Genomic DNA, 16305 nt, shown 5'->3' with positions numbered 1-16305 from the left:
CAAAGGGAGACAGATAAGTTCTCAGGTCACGGAGCAGGATTAGAATTGACCTTGAGAGGCCTGGGAGCACAGGAAGGGAGCCCCGGGAAGCCTTCCTAGAGGAGGTGGTCGGTAAGCAGCAGCCGGGGCCAGAGTGGCCCAGGCAGAAGGAAAAGCAAATGAAAACGTTTGGAGGTGGCCGAGAGTCCAGAGAAACACAGATGGGACTAGAGCAAAGAGTGTGCAGTGGAGACATGGTAGGTGAGGCAGGAACCCTGGGCCGGGGTCAGATCCCAGGGAGCATATAGTGTAGGGAGTGGAGGACAACACAGAGAGACGGTCCTGAGACCGGGGTACTGAGAGGGTGCAGAAGCCAAAGGGGGTGAGAACAAAGGCAGAGAGACCCATTAAACAGCCACGAAAGTCGCCCTCTGAAGAGATGGTGGCCCGCACTGGGATAGCTGAGGTGGAGATGGAGCAGGAAGGAGAGATTCCAAAACGTTTGGGACATGGAAAGGCAGGGTCTGGTGACTCTTGGGAATGGAGGCCGGGTGGGGAGGAGGAGGAGCTGGGAGAGGACAGAGGCCCGGGTTCAGCTTGGATGATGGGTGGGCGCTGGTGCCCTTGACCAAGGAGCAGGAGGAGGGTGAGGGGAATCGGCGGGAGCTGATTGGCGCTGCGGAGTTTGAGGTCCCCCAACATCTCAGCCGAGTGGAGAGGCGCCACAGCAACAGGGAGGGTGCTCCTGAGCTTCAGCCCGAGCTGGGCACAGACTTGGATCTCACCAGCCCGCGGATGGCACTTGCAACCGCGAGGTCACTGGGCACCTCCCAGGGAGAGCGTCTGGAGAGACGAGAAATGTGGGACCTCCCGGGTTTTCAGGGACAGCAGGAGGAAGAGGGTCCTGGAGCAGTAGTGGGGACATCCAAACAGGACGATAAAGAAGATTCTGCTCCTGGGGGGTCGAGGAAATCAGGGTAACCAGAGGAAGCCAGTCCAGCAGCAAAAAAATGACCCCTGGACTCTCCCATGACCGACCTGGAGAGGGGAGCTTCAGCCACACCCTTCACATGGAGAGGGCTGAAGGGGTGGAGAGGCTGGTGCCGCTCAGGAGGCTGTTCTCACCGACATCCCCGTCCCTCCCCCCCCCCCCCGGCCACCAGCCTCGGGGAGCCACCCTCCTGCTCTCACTTCTGCGAGATCAGCGCTTTCAGATCCCTGGCAGAAGGTGTGATTATCCTGCTGTGCCTGGCTGGTCTCACGGAGGTTCACGCATGAGTCCCTGCAGGTTCATACCTGCTGTTGCAAATGGTGGGGTGGAGCAGGTACCGGGCATTGAACTCAGGGCACTGGACCACTGAGCCACACCCCAGTCCTATTTTGTATTTTATTTAGAGACAGGGGACTCACTGAGCTGCTTAGTGCCTCTCTTTTGCTGAGGCTGGCTTTGAACTCATGATCCTCCTGCCTCAGCCTCCCGAGCTGCTGGGATGACAGGTGTGCGCCACTGCACCCAGACTTCATTATTTTTTATGGCCAAATACTATTCCGTTGTATGTACACACCACGTTTTCTTTATCCGTCATCCATTGATGGACACTTAGAGTGATCCCATATCTTGGCTACAATGACTAGTGCTGGTGTGAGCCGGAGAGCACAGCTCTCCTCAATGTATTGATTTTATTCCCTTTGAATGGGCACCCAGTAGTGAGATCTCTGGGTTACTTTGGTGGTTTGATATTTTTGAGGAACCTCCATCCTATTTTCCATAGTGACTGTACCAATTCGTATTCCCACCAACCTTATTTTTCTCTTGTCTCTCTGATAATAGTCATTAGAAGGTGAGGAGGTAAATTCTGGTGGTTGGCTAAAGGGTAGATAAGGCTGGTTAGATGGGAGACATAAATTTCCTGAGATCTGTTGCCCAGCCTGTTGACTACAGTGAATGACAATATATTATATTCTTGAAAAGTGACAACGGACATTTATGGGATCTGACTACAGAAAATGAGAACCGCGTGAGGTAACGCATTTGTTATGGAGCTAAATTTAACCACTGCACGGAGGTATCTGCTTCACAACCCCATGTCGAGCCTGACAGAAACGTACACAGTTATCATCAACTTGAACCAACAAATACAACAAATCTTTAAAAAAATAAATAAATAAAAGACAAGCCGGGGGTTTCGGCCTTGGGCAGGGAGGAGTGGAAGGCAAATATTTTTATGTTAATGGGGAAGGGCCAAGGTCGCAAGTTGTGGCCCTGGTTTTCTTGACGCAGGACGCAGAACACCTGTTAAGAATAGTGGGGTGTGGGGCGGTGATTGTCCCAGATGCTACTTTAGAGGCTGGAGAAGGTTCACACTGGGGGTCTAGGGATACGCCGTGGGCCCGGCTGTCTGAAGTGCCACATTTGGGAGATAGTTCCCCATTTGTACCAGGAGTAGAGAAGCTGGCTTGTATTCAGATGGAGACTTTGCTGGAGTGTTGTTGCTGGGGTCAAGATCCCTGAACTTCTCCCTCCCGATAGCTATGATTCTTTGAGAGTCCCAAAGACATAGAGAAGAGGTACTGGCCATTTGCTCTCCAAAAACCTGGACTCTTTTTTTTATCTGCCCCATGATGTCCACCATGGCCTGGCAGCCAGGTCCAAGTGGGTGTTTAAAAAGTTCCCAGATCCTCGATTGGGCACAGTGGTGCACACCTGTCGTCCCAGCGGCTCGGGAGGCTGAGGCAGGAGGATCTGCGAGTTCAAAGCCAGCCTCAGACAAAGCGAGGCCCTAAGCAACTCAGTGAGACCCTGTCTCTAAATAAAATACAAAATAGGGCTGAGGATGGGGCTCAGAGGTTGAGCGCCCCTGAGTTCAATCCCTGGTACCGAAGAAAAAAAAAAAAATCCCAGATTCCCTACTCAGTTTTGTACCCTCCAGTCTCAAGGGTAGCCCACACCACCTCCAAGCTGACTGCAGTCCAAGTGCCCCAAGGTGATTAGCTGGGGACGCAGGGTACGTTGGCACTCTACTGTGAGAACAAGTGTCTGTCTCATTTCTTTTCCTCTTTCCTTTGGGTATCCAACTTCCTTTTCTTTGGTGTTTGTTTTCTGGAAATAAATACCGCCCCAGCTTCGGGTGTCCATTGTGAGGATTAACGCCAGATGTCATGGTGCTGAAAACCTTGACGGCGCCCCGTGTGTTTTGCACTCAGTACACATCGCGATTGTTTGCAGAGAAGCAATTTGTGTAAAGGAAAAAAAAAAATCGCTGGGAGGGATTACAGGGCAGAGAGGGCCAAGGAACTTTTTCTTGCCAACCTTTGTGCTGAGTTGCTTATCTTTCCCATGCTCAGTGAGCCCAGGGCACACCTGGGAATCAGCTGCTGCCCTACCTGAGCACCAATCGTGGACAGCCACATGGGTGGGAAACCCTATTAAAGACTGGCCCAGCGGGCTGCGTTCTCACGGTGGGCCAGACAAGGGCCGAAGCTCCCGGTTCTCAGCCCGAGGTGAGTCCTGGCAAGTTTTTCTCCTAATCCAGGGGGGGCTCCCACTTTTAACCTCTTGGACTTATGAGGGTCCTTGGTTTCTGGAAGCTTCCAGAACCCAGCAAGGAGTTTGGACCAACTTAGCCACTGTCCAGAGATCCCGGCTCACTCTGTGTCCAGCTCAGCCATGGTTCAGTCATCTGCTGGCTGCTCCGAGCCTGCAGAAGCCACCTCTGCCCCAGACACCTCCACCAGGAAGATGGGTTTCCACCGGGATGGCCTCTCTGAGAGTCACGGTCCGGGGTGGTTCCCTGTCCCCGCTGTCTCGTGGTGTGTTCATGACAGGGCTCCCAGAAACAGATTTCTGTCTTCTTCTGAAGTCTTCCAGGGGTCGTGAGACGTTGTCCAGAGACTGACCTTCCAGGGAAAGAGCTTCCAGAGGAGTGAGCGTCCTTGGGTGCTGTAGGGTCCCCTACTACCTCGCCTTTCCTGTGTATTTATTCATTCTTCCGTTAAATCTTTCCTGGGCATCCCTGAGGGCCAGATTCTGTGCTAGGAGCAGGGAACATGGGGCACAATCTGACAGGGTCCCACCACCATGGAAATTGTGCTGAGGACACTTCAGGGGACTCTCAGCAGGACCCCATGCCTGACTCTGAGGCAGGCCACCCTGACTTTTCCTGCAGACATTGCAACACTAGAATCCGCTCCCTCCCTCCACTCTCAGAGAGAATGTCCCTCCACCTGGACGGGGAGCACCTGACACCCTTCTAGGAAATGCTGCTGCCCCCACAGACCCGAAACTTGCCCTTGCTTTGCTTGCTGTCCACTCCACCCCCTCGGGGCCTCCCCCACTCCCGTTGTCTCACCCGCTTCTGCGAGTTCCACCTCAGTTCTGCTTCTGAGAGCAGCGCAGGAGCGAGCTACTGAACTTGCAGCCCGGGCGTGGATTTAACGCCCTCAGCTGGAAATGAGATCAAGGACGCGAGGGGCTTAGTCCAGGTGCTGTCCCACGGTCGGAGCTAAACTGATGCGAGTCCCCGTCTTCGCCTGGCACCTCAAAGGGAGCCCCTCTGTGGCTCTGATCCTGCGGCCCTTTCCTTCCCCAGAGCTGCATGGGGAGCCTGCCCTCTGTGGAGTGAGTCAAGCGCCTCGCCCTGCTGAAGGATGGCCGGCTCTGACCCCCTGTGGCTGGCCTTGGCCTCCTGCATCCTGACTCTGGCCTCTACAGCGCAGCAAGGTGAGTGCTCCTCTTATCTGGCACCTCGGGCGCCCAGAAAGACCTGGGGTGTGGTCAGAGATGTGCAGGAGAGGTAGCTGAGGTCGGCAAGAGGAACAGGCAGGTCCGGAGCAAAGACTCCGAGCTCCAACGGGGTGGGCTTAGGACGGCTTCCCTTTTAGTCCATGTGCCTCAGAAGCCAGCTTGGTGACAACTTTCACTTCTCCTTTATTCATTTTAATGATGTTTGGGGATTGCTTTTCCAGGAGGCCCGAGTTACATTTATGTGACACATAAAGAGAGCTCAGGCAGGACTGCCACCTTGGGCCCCGCTGGGAAGCTCTTGGGAACTCTGGGTGGGGCGTGGCGGCTGAGGCAGGGCAACGGCCCAGGATGTCCTGAATGACCGTTAAACGTCACCCATGGCCTCACTGACTGTTCTGATTGCCAGGTGATGGACTTTGATGTTTAACTGATGGCTCGTGTGCCTGTCGGACTCGTTCGAGTTCTTAGAGTGCAGGGCTGGGGACAGAGACCCCGTGGACTATGGAGTTGCTGGGTCCACCCAAGCCCTTTGTCCCTTTCTCAGGTGACAGAGACCCCCGAGAAGCCAGTTCCTATGGGCTGGACTTGGCCTGTGGGGCCCCTGGCACCCCAGAGGCCGAGGTCTGCTTTGACCCCTGTGAGAATCACACGGTTCTGAATGACCCCTCCCGGAGCACACTGAACACAGATGAATTCCAGCAGTGCGACCTCGATTTGAGAGGCTGGTATCGCTTTGTGGGCGAGGGAGGAGTGAGGATGCCCGAGACCTGTGTCCCAGTGTTCCGATGCCAGACAGCGGCCCCCATGTGGCTGAACGGGACCCACCCTGACCTGGGGGAGGGTATTGTCACCCACACTTCCTGTGCCCACTGGAGTGACAACTGCTGCCTCTGGTCGACTGAAGTGCAGGTGAAGGCCTGCCCCGGCGGGTACCACGTGTACCACTTGGAAGGCAGCCCCAACTGCAATCTGAGATTCTGCACAGGTGAGTGGCAGCTGTGGGCGGGGTGGCCCGAGAGATGCTCAGGCCCCAGCCGAACGAGGGGAGCTGGTCGGGAGGGGGATGTGCAGAGCTCCCGCCAGCCCTTGCAGGATGCGAGTCCCCATGGTACCCTTGCACCCATTGGAGGGCGCCTCCAGGTTGCCAGACCGTTCAACATTTCCATAAACTAGAACTTCCACGTGGAGGGTGGGATCTCCTGATTTAGAAATCCATATGAGCCAAATGTCAAGAACTCAGGCTCTTCCCTATCTGGGTTCCATTTGGGTGGTTTAAGTTACCTCTTAGAACCTCAGTTTTCTGGTCTGATTAGAAAAAAAAAATGGATAATAACAAAAACATCAGCAAACCTATGGTGCTCACAATGCACTCGCCAGCATCCTAAGTATTAACTTATTGAATCGTCCCACCAACTCCACAAAATAGATGCTATGTAGTTACCCGGATGAGGGCACAGAGAGGTCAAGCAACTCTCTTGAGATCACAAATCTGGAGTGTAGGAGAGCTGGGATTTGAACCAGGCCCTGTGGCCCTGGCATCCAGCACTTGACCTTCAGGGTGCCCTGACTCCCATGGTTACCTGAGAAAGTACTCAGAAGGGTGCGCTGGCCTGGAGTGAGCGTTCTGATAGAGCTGGAGGGCCGTCGCCTACTCTGCTGGATGGGGAATCAGGAGATCTGAGTCTGAGGTTGACCCTTCCACTAAGTACCTCATGCCCTTGGCCAAACTCCTGGGCCCCGGTGGGATGAGAGGGCTGGACTTGGGGGACCTCAGACCCACCCTGCATGGCCTCCTGATCCTCTTCCTCCCTGGCCCCATCTCCTAGACCCCTCCACTGTGGAAGACAGGTGTGAGCAGGCCTGCCGCCCGGAGGAGCAGTGCCTCCCTCAAAATGGCAGCTGGGTCTGCGTCTGCAGACAGGACCTCAACGGCTCTGGTGAGGCGCTCACTGGGAACGGTGACGGCTGTCCTGAGTGGATAGGGCAGGAGCAGGGGGCTTTGCAGGTCATGACGAGTGTGGACCAAACTCGGGGGGCATGGACTGAGGTCGGGGGGGATTCTGTCCCTTTGCAAAGATGGGAGGGGGAGGGCTGGGTCATATTCCATGTCAGCTGCTGGACCATGGCCAGGCTTGACCCTCGGGGGACAAAGTTACTGCATAAGAACTCTACATGCTGGGGATGCGGCTCGGTGGTAGAGGGTTTGCCCAGCATGTGGGAGGCCCTTAGTTCAATCTCCAAGAATTACCAAAAGATAAAAAATCTGCAAAGATGGGAGCTACATGCTGCATTCAGATATCAACAGTCTTCATGCTGGGAACGTGGTGGGTGGACTGCTGGGACAGGATGCAGAGAGTAGATGCTCAAGAAGCATTTGGTGGGCAGGGTGGCTTTGCACACGCTCCCTGCCCACTGCTTCTAGACCTCCCTGCCCCTTACCTACCTCCTCTTGGCTTTGCAGATATTCAGAGTTTGCAGCCTCAGCTGGACTGTGGGGCCAGCGAGATCAAGGTGAAGGTAGACAGGTGTTTGTTGGGAGGCCTGGGTTTTGGCGAGAAGATCATCGCCTACCTCAGGGACCGGAGCTGCAGCAGCATCCTACAAGCAGAGGATGGGAACTGGGTGTCTGTGACCAGTCCCGCCCAGGCCAGTGCCTGTGGGAACATTCTGGAGGTAAGTGGTGCTCATGCCCTGGCGGCCAGATGGCGGGATGCAGGCCGAGGGCAGCCGTCGTAGTGCTGAGAGATCCTGGGCACCTGTCCCCTCTGGGCCCCCAGAGTCATGCGTGAGATTAAACACGCTGGCCCACCAGAGCCTGAGGTTCATAGACGTGAGCTGTGGTCAGGATGATTTTCATTAGGGTTCCTGAGGGAGGGAGGCACTGGGCACCATGCCCGCCAGGCCCCGACTCTTCCCTAGGGCCAGTTATTTATTGACGGTTCTGTTCTTAATCTGGCCTCCTCATTCCTCTTCCTATAAAGTTTTTGAGCCTCTGGTCTCAGATCTGAATTTGACCTTCGCTTGCACACATCCATGGAAACATACATGTGGTTTTGTTTTTATACCAAAGCGTAATGGAACCCACGCCCTCTACAAAAACACTCTCTCCTTGGCCACCGACTTCATCATCAGAGACGTCCTTGTCAACATCAACTTCCAGTGTGCCTACCCACTGGACATGAAGGTCAGCCTCCAGACTGCACTTCGGCCCATTGTGAGGTATGGCATGACCCTCGCCCTTTGACCCATAACCCTGACTTTGGTCCCTCTCCCTTCTAGCACGGTTCATGATGTCCACACAATGCCAATAACTCCTTTGGGGATCTCCTGCTCATTCATTTCACAAAATGTGTTGATTGGACATTGGGGATCCTCATCGTGAGCAGGGCCCACATTGGATAGATATTTCCTGGATATTAGAGATTGACAATATGAAGCAATGTCGGGCTATGAAACAGTGCTTTTAAACATGCTTAGGAACAAAATGAGAGGACAGGTCCCTTCACCTTGAAGAAGGTCATTAAACAACTATGTCAACAGTTATTTACAAGTGAGATAAATTATATGTATGAAGAACGCAGGACACTCTGAGAGCAGGAAACGGGGGTCCCGAACCTCATCTTGGCGGGATAGGGATGGGGGGCAAGAAGGCTTTACTGCAGACTTGGGATTTAAACTGAGACTACCTTTGACTGGATAAACAGCATCTTTGTCCCACCAGAAATAGAACCAAAGAGCAAGCTGCCTGAGATCCAATACAGGCCAGGCCGATGTCTGTACCCGTGTGCCTGGAATAGGGCCCGTCCCATCAGGTCCTTAGCATTCCTAAGCTTACCATCATCATGAGCTGTCTAGAAATCCAGAGTACCTGTCCCATTCCTGGGCTCACAGAGGGGCAGGATCAGAAGGAGTGGAAAAATTTTTGAGTTCAACGGTTTTCAATTATATTATATTGGGGCCCATGGGTCACAGAGATTCAAAATGAAAGACACTTATCTTGTTAAAATGATTTTCAGCAGAAGGTTGTGGGTGGAGGGAAGAGATCTGAGGCTAAAAATTGTGAGTGAACAGAACTGGTCCTCAGCCCCATTCTCCAGGTGGTAAGATGGCACTGTGTGCTGACCCCTATTCTGTGAGCAAGAGTTACGCAACCTACCAGGGCAATCAGTGGAAATCCCAGAGACGGAGTTCTCTCTTTGTCATTTTTAGGGCCTAGAAGCTAGTAAATGCTCAGTGTAGATGGATGATTGAATAGTTCCTTTAGAGATCCAAGGTAAACCTTTGCCTCCATAACCTTACACAAGTGTGGGGGTTGATCTATGTGGTTCTCTCTGGTCGAAACCTGATGTTTCCACTCCTGTGGCTCTCCTTCTCTCAGTTCCCTGAACATCAGTGTGGATGGGGAGGGAGAGTTCACCGTCAGGATGGCCCTCTTCCAAGACCAGAACTACATGGATCCTTACGAAGGGGATATGGCTGTGCTGTCAGTGGAGTCCATGCTCTATGTGGGCGCCATCTTGGAGAGAGGAGACACTTCCCGGTTCAACCTGCTGTTGAGGAACTGCTATGCCACACCCTCAAGTGACAAGGAAGACCCCGTGAAGTACTTCATCATCAGAAACAGGTACTGGGCAACTCAGTCTGGGATTATCTTTTGGCTTTAACAAAGTTTAGGGGGAAATACTAATCTCATTCTTGCTTGGCAGTTGTGTAAGTTGGTTTACCTCCTTGGGAAAAATTTGGCATTACATATTGTATAATACCCTCTGAGCCAAGAATCTCACTCCTGATAGGTTAGCCTAAAGTATTAATACGTAATAGGAGGGCAGGGTAAAGAAATGCCAATGATTTTCCATTTCAGTATGTTTGAAGATTTTGACAATAGGCTGGTTGTTCAAAAACAGTCTCATACAGATGTTAGCACTGATCAACATAAAAAATGATCTGAGAAGTATTGAGAGAAAGTATCCTTCGAACTGACAAAAACAAAGAAATATAAATATCTACAGGTCATGATTCAAACCATAGTAAAGACACTAGATAATGTTTATCATCGAGCTTAGCTACGTGCCAGGCCCCGTGCGCAGCAGTGCACCTGGTAGTCTCATTAAGCACTCCCATCCACTCTATGAATATGACCGTCTCCATTTTGCAGTCAGGTTAAGAAATCTGCCCGGGACCATTTAGCTGGAAACCGGGGAAGGCTGGGATTTCAAACTATTCTCTTTCACTCCAGAGATTGGGCCCCAAATAATTTAAACCACAGAGGAATTGAAAGAGTTTAGGCTACCATGATGGCAGTCACTGAGTGTGTGTGTGTGTGTGTCTGTGTGAGGGTGCTCTTTAGTTTTCTCCCATGAAGTCACAACTTTTCCCTCCTGCCCCTCCAGCTGCCCCAATGAACGTGACGCCACCATCCACGTGGCAGAGAATGGGGCGTCCGCGGAAAGTCGGTTCTCGGTGCAGATGTTCATGTTTGCTGGGAATTACGACCTCGTCTTCCTGCATTGTGAGGTCCATCTCTGTGATTCCCATAATGAGCAGTGCCAGCCGGTGAGAGTTCTCTTTGGATGGGACTGTTCAGAGCCTGGCATGGGGCTGGCACCCGACAGGCTCTCCGTACATACTTTTTAGATTTATGGAGGGGGAGGGATGAATGGAAGGGAGGATGAGTGGGAGATGGACGAGGGAAGACAGGTGGCTGGAAGGATGCCTGAAGAGACGGAAGGACAGATGGGTGGCTGGGTGCATGTGAGGGAGGGGAGCAGGGAGGAGGATGTACAGATGGACTCTGGGCACTTCTGAAAGCTCATTCATAGGCGCTTACTGTGTCCCCCGAAGTGGAGCCGTTTTCTTTGGCATAAGACCTGATTTGAATGACTGTGATAATGCAGGTGAAGCATCCCTGCTCTGAAGATCTGAAATCCAAAGTGCTCTGAAATGCAAGCCTTTTTGAGGGTCGACATGATGATCAGAATTTTTGGATTTTGGAACATGTGGGGTTTCATGTTTTCAGATGATGGATGATCGACCAGTAAAGTGTGTGCAAATATTCCCAAGTCTAAAGAGTGCCAAAATTGGAAAAAATGTCTGGACCCAAGCATTTTGGATTTTTCAGTGCTTCCTCTGTGTTGAGCTTCATGCTACAACCGTCACACACCTCATCAAATTTAGCACAACGCTCTTTAAGGAGAGCTTTAAATTGACCTCATTGTATAGATAAAAAGACTCAGAGCAATCCTTTACCAAGAGCCACACATGGCTAGAGGGGATCAGAGCTGGAATGGACCCCAGCTGAGCTGTGGCTCTAGGGCCCCTGCCCTTACCCACATTGGCCACTGTCTGTGAGTAGCACTGACTGTGTCTACCTGTTGGCAGAGATATTTTTTTTTTCATTCTAATCTTTCAAACCAGATATGTCCGATTTAATCATCCCAAAGAGAAGTCATTTGCCCCCAATCATACAACTAAAGGAGAGCAGAGGTGAGACTCAAACCTGGATTTGTTTGACAGGACAGTGAGACTTCTCTGGCTTGAGAAAAGCAGAGCTTCAGATTTAGGATGGAAAGGTGGGTGGGGCCTAGTTTCTGGGCCAGAGCCACCCGTGGCAGGGAGTCTGCACAGGAACCAGGCATCAAATTAAGTTTGGATCTAATGAGAGCTCTCTATCCTCACAGTCTTGTTCAAGAAATCAACTCCGCAGTGAAGTACCGGCCATTGACCTAGCCCGGGTTCTAGATTTAGGACCCATCTCTCGGAGAGGTAAGCGGCCTAGTCCTGATAACAAAGTCAGCAGGCCGGGTGCTGATAGTGCCCAGGGTCACCCACCCAACTACCCAGGGCTTTTCTGCCTTCTTGGTCCGGCACCCGCGGGTGGATCTGTCTTTCCACGATACAGAATGACGTTGTCAATTGTGATGGTTCTCCTGTGTGCGAGAGTCCTGGCCAAGCTCTTGGCTTTCAACGATTTACTTAATCCACCCATAACTCTGTGCATTTTCCAGGTGAGAGGCCAAGGATCAGAGAGAATCAGGAACTCACCCACGAGCATCCTGCTCCTAGATGGTAGAAATGAGGCCTGAGCCCAGCTCAGTCTGATCTCAGAGCATGTGGCCTTGATCTTACTCCACCTGCTCCAGATCCCCATAACTTGGCCCCTTTGGGGTGAAGTCTAAGGATCCTGCTTAGATGAAACTCTGTATTCTGGCTGTTTTCCAACATTCGGTTACAGTATTCTTGAGTGGGATATTAGGGGAACCTTTTCAACTGCTCCCCAAATCTTATCCATCCTACACATGGGTTCACAGTACTGTCATGTTTTGTTTTGTTTTTTTTACCACCATAATGGAGGTGTCAAGAAATGCAAAAATAATGAAATCAATTTTTTTGCCCTAAAGAAATGAATATGTAATAACATTAATAATTTTAATAATGATAATGATACTTATTTGTACCTGGCACCATGCCACATACCTTTATAAAACGACACTCTGAATTGCTCAAGTAAGCACTATTGCCACATCCATTCTCCACGTGGGTAAGCAGAATCTGTCTCATGAAGGACACTCTGCCCCTTTCCTGAGCCCTCTATCTGGTGCCTTCTGTGGTGCCCAGGATAACTGAGAGAGGAACTTCCACTCTGGAGTCAGACATCCTGGGGTTCCAGTCCCAGATCTGCTACCGACGGGCAAGGTCAACTCTGCAAGTCCCTTAACCTTGCTGAGTCTCGGTCTTCTCATCTGTCAAGAGGAGACGAGGACATTTTCCTCACAGAATCTATCAGGAGGGTTAGGTTCATCGTGCATGAGTTGCATTTAGGAAGGTGCCCACTGGATGTCCGTGGTTGTGGGGACCAGGTCAGGATCTGGAACCGCTGTGGTCACGGTGCTGCAGTCACCCAGAGCATGACTGAGAGGTTCTTGTCTTCTGTTCCCGTTCACAGGTGCCCAGTCTCTTGGTGTCATGAATGGAACCCCTGGCACTACAGGTACATCATGTCCTCATGTCCCTCCGGTGGCCTTCCCAACTCCCTCTCCTTCCCCTCTTCAATCTAGTCCCTTCTACAAGCCATTTCCTGTGCTAGGGACTATGCCTGCCACAATGGGCCAGAGCTGAGACTGGCTCCTGGGTCTAGCAGAGGAGACAGTCATTGGATGACAAACATTCAAGTGCCCACTGTGTGCCAGGCATTGTTCTAGGCACTGAAATTATGATGGTAAGCGAGACAGACTGGGGCATGCCCTCGTAGAACTCATTACGTGAGAAACAGACAATAAAAAGTCAGCAAAAGTTTATTTAGAAATAAAAAAGATGATGGGACAGAAAGTCACTAGATGCCGAATGATGTTTAAATTAGATCGAAGCATATTGCTCTCATACATAAGTGAAATCGAGAGGCAAGCAGTTCATGGCAAGTGGATTGGCATCACGAAGTCATCAAAGATCCAGGCTCTTTCTAGCTCTCTGCTGCAGCATCTTGAAGATGTGACTATCAGCTCCATGGTCCAAGATGGCAGCCGGAGCTCCCACCCTCCCGTCTAGAAATCCAGATGGAGAGAACATGGAAGAAGTTAATGAGTGTTGAGGCACATTCCTGGAAGCTGGCCCCATATAACTTTATTTATATTCGCTGACCAGGGCTTAGCCTCATGGCCCCGGGTGACTGGGTGACCATGTACCCAACCAACCATCAATGGTTTTATTGCCACAATTGGAAGGAAGAGTGAATGTCGGAATGGATAAATGGTCAGAAGCACCATCGGAGAAAGTGATATTCAGTGGAATGAGAAAAGGAAAGTGGGCAGATCTGAGGAGAATGGAATCCATAAGCAGAGGGGACATCAGTTCATTGCATCAATGAGGCTGGCACATAAGGAAGTTAGTGGCGAGCTCGTAGAGAGTGCAGAAGGAGCACAGAGAGACTGATTCACTGTTCTGGAAGAGGTCATGAAAGAATTCTGTGGGGTTTTGATGAATGACTTGGAGTTCCACAAGCAGACAAATCAAAGAGGTTTATTTTGGACAAAATGGGAAGCACGTGTATTAGGATTTTGCTACTCCTCAAAATGACCTACCTTGTCAAACACAGTCCTGAAAAATGCCCTTCATCCCTCACGTCCTCAACTAGACCACAGTCTAAAAATTTTCTCGGGAAGTCCAAGACGGCCTCTTCATGCGTAATGCCAACACTCAGACAATACTAAGAAAAGAACTGCCCATGGGAGAGAGTGGAGAGAGCTCAGAGTAAACGCAGCCTGAAGTCAGGGACCTCGAGTCTCCTTCTGCTCTGCCCGTCCTTCGGGTCAGCACAGGGCCTGCAAGAGTGTGGCTTCCCAGGAGAGTCGGCTGAATTGTCTGATTTCTAGGGTGGACTGTTGGGAGCCTTCGGAAAGAGATCAATCTGATGTCAAGGCAGCAGACCACCACAAGAGGGCACTGTGGTTCTCATAGTTTTCTCTCTCCCACAGTCATTTCCTGATATTTTAGAATTAACAGTCCATCCATTTCATGTGTCACCGTTATAAACTGGCTGGAGATCATGGTAGCCCTCTCCCTTCTTCTAGGACATCGTCAGCAGGTTACTTTGAATTTTGGGGGGTGGGGAAATGTTACAATTTGATAGTGTTGTGGGAGAGGGTGCACATGCACCCTTAGCCTTTCAGAAAAAGGCAGCTATCATCCAGGATCCATGACCTTCCTTAACGCTGAGTATAATCAATGTGCAAAAGAGATATGATCCCAGCCCTTCAGGTCTTAAGAGTCTGATTTTTAAAACCAGCACTAATATGGTGTTTACCGTGTGCCATACAGTATTCTAAGTGCCAGACGTGAATTTACTAATTTAAGTCTTACAAAACTCTAGCAAGGTGGTAGGTGCTACCAATATATCTGCTTTGCATACAGGAAAACTCAGGCACAGAGAGGTTGACTACCTTGCCTTGGACTGCCCAGCTAAAAATTCTAAACTAAGTAGTCAGGTCTCAGAGGCATTGCTTTGTGCCTTTCCAACTCTTCAGTATTAGTCAGTATAAGTCATTCTAGCTTCCATAACAAACAATCCCAAATCCTCTGTGACTTTACACAACAGTATAATTTCCCACTAAATTGCTGAAGTGGGGTGCAGTCCTATCTTGTGCAGTCATTAGGAACTCTGGTTCCTTCTGGTAACTTCTGGCAGCTCCATCATTCCCTATGATCCTATCCTTCATCTTCCACAACTGATCCCTAGAATGGTGGATGAGAGAGCATGCAGGATCATGTTACAGATTTTCAGAACCTGGCCTATATAGATGGCATAAATGACTTCCAGACACATGTCATCGGCCAGATTTAGTCACATCGTCCTACCTACCTGCAAAAGAACTTGGGAAAAATTTGCCTTCTTGTGTTCCAAGAAGAAAAGGGGGAGCGTGGTTAGTGGTTAGATAGCTGTGCCTCCACCACAGGGGTCCCAGGGGCCGTGACCTCCACCAGACATGAAGGACGTTCTGCCTTCCCCATCCCGTGTGGCACATGGCAAGGAGGCCAGGGCACATCTGCTGCTGAGTTCCCAAGCCCAGTACTTGACTTTCATGTCTCTGTGTTCCAGGGTTCCTGGTGGCCTGGCCCACGCTCCTCCTGCCTGTCCTCCTGGCCTGGCTGTTCTGATAGCCCAGCTGGACATCTGGCCTTAGAGTCCATGCGGTCCCGTCCGGCAGTGGCTCCCATTCGCCCTTCCTGAGTGGGTCCCTTGCACTTCACGCAGAAGTTTTGGCGTTGACAGACTCAAGACCAGGCCCGGCTTGGGAAGTGGAAGAGCTTTTGTGGACTCTAACACTGTCATACCTCTGTGTCCCCTTTGTCTCCTAGTGGGGACCCTGTCGGCCTGTCCTGGGCTGGCTTTCTCGTTTTCTCCTTTACTCTTGGAACCCTGAAAGCAAACTTCCTGGAGTAAAGACTGTGGCTCCAGGCTTTTCCGGGAGTGTAGCACATGGTGGTAACTGTGGGGGGGGCTGGGGGGCATCTCCTGTCCTGACGGCTGAGGAACTGGACAGTCTGACTCTTGGGTTCTCCCCGCCTCCTCTCATGTGTTTCATCCTGCTCTCATCGGTCACCATGGGAACACGTAGCAAGGCCTCTTTTGGAGATTCTCCAAGGGAGGAGTGGTCCCATTGCTCCCCTGTCCCCCCGCCCACTCCACCTCATTGACTTTCTTAGAGCCACACAAACTCCTACCCCAGGGACCTGGATGCTGAAGAAGTTGCTTGATTTTGGTGCAGAGATGCCATCATCCCAGAGAACGCGCCTCACTCTTCCTATCATGGCGCACCTGCTCTGCAGGGTAAACAGGAAGTCCTGGCAAAAAGCGAGAGGCCCGTCCTGCCCCGGGAAGGTGGCAGCGAAGCCAGAGAGATGGGTGGCATCCCTTCCTGGAGAGCTTTAATGGGCCCTCACAAAGCACTCCACAAGGATGCCACCCCCTGAGAATTCTTCCTCTTGCCCCAGCTACACCTTAGTGCCTCCAAGCCGGCCGTGGGGAAGGTGCAGGAGCCAGGGTCAGGCCCCTGGAAGTTGAGCCTGTCTATTGGCTGGCATGAGAGTTT

General features: G+C 51.4%; 2 protein-coding genes across 4 annotated transcripts in view; both read left to right on the top strand.

The window, feature by feature from the left end:
• Gprc5b (G protein-coupled receptor class C group 5 member B) overlaps window positions 1-16305 on the top strand; it is a 462197-nt gene that overhangs the window by 87208 nt on the left and 358684 nt on the right. The gene's annotated exons all lie outside the window — the stretch shown is intronic.
• Window positions 4627-15370, top strand: Gp2 (glycoprotein 2). 3 transcript variants are annotated; one of them, XM_077106047.1, is made up of 10 exons: window positions 4627-4699; window positions 5293-5301; window positions 6550-6660; window positions 7185-7396; window positions 7794-7942; window positions 9102-9347; window positions 10114-10276; window positions 11401-11485; window positions 12666-12710; window positions 15312-15370. In XM_077106047.1, exons 1-10 carry the CDS (start codon window positions 4627-4629, stop codon window positions 15368-15370), a joined length of 1152 nt encoding a protein of 383 aa, XP_076962162.1. The 3 variants fall into 3 exon arrangements, with proteins under 3 accessions (XP_076962162.1, XP_076696536.2, XP_076962163.1); XM_076840421.2 differs by having other exon boundaries at window positions 5268-5708; XM_077106048.1 differs by lacking the exon at window positions 5293-5301.

The sequence above is a fragment of the Callospermophilus lateralis genome, chromosome 19 (assembly GCF_048772815.1).
Source record: "Callospermophilus lateralis isolate mCalLat2 chromosome 19, mCalLat2.hap1, whole genome shotgun sequence".
Lineage (NCBI taxonomy): Eukaryota > Metazoa > Chordata > Mammalia > Rodentia > Sciuridae > Callospermophilus > Callospermophilus lateralis.
This window is presented reverse-complemented; position numbering and strand designations above follow the sequence as displayed.

Coding starts and splice junctions, on each gene's coding strand:
- Gp2 (XM_076840421.2), top strand. CDS start 4,627: ATGGCCGGCTCTGACCCCCTGTGGCTGGCCTTGGCCTCCTGCATCCTG. Junction 5,709..6,549: donor CAATCTGAGATTCTGCACAG/GTGAGTGGCAGC, acceptor CCCATCTCCTAG/ACCCCTCCACTGTGGAAGAC. Junction 7,943..9,101: donor GCACTTCGGCCCATTGTGAG/GTATGGCATGAC, acceptor TCCTTCTCTCAG/TTCCCTGAACATCAGTGTGG.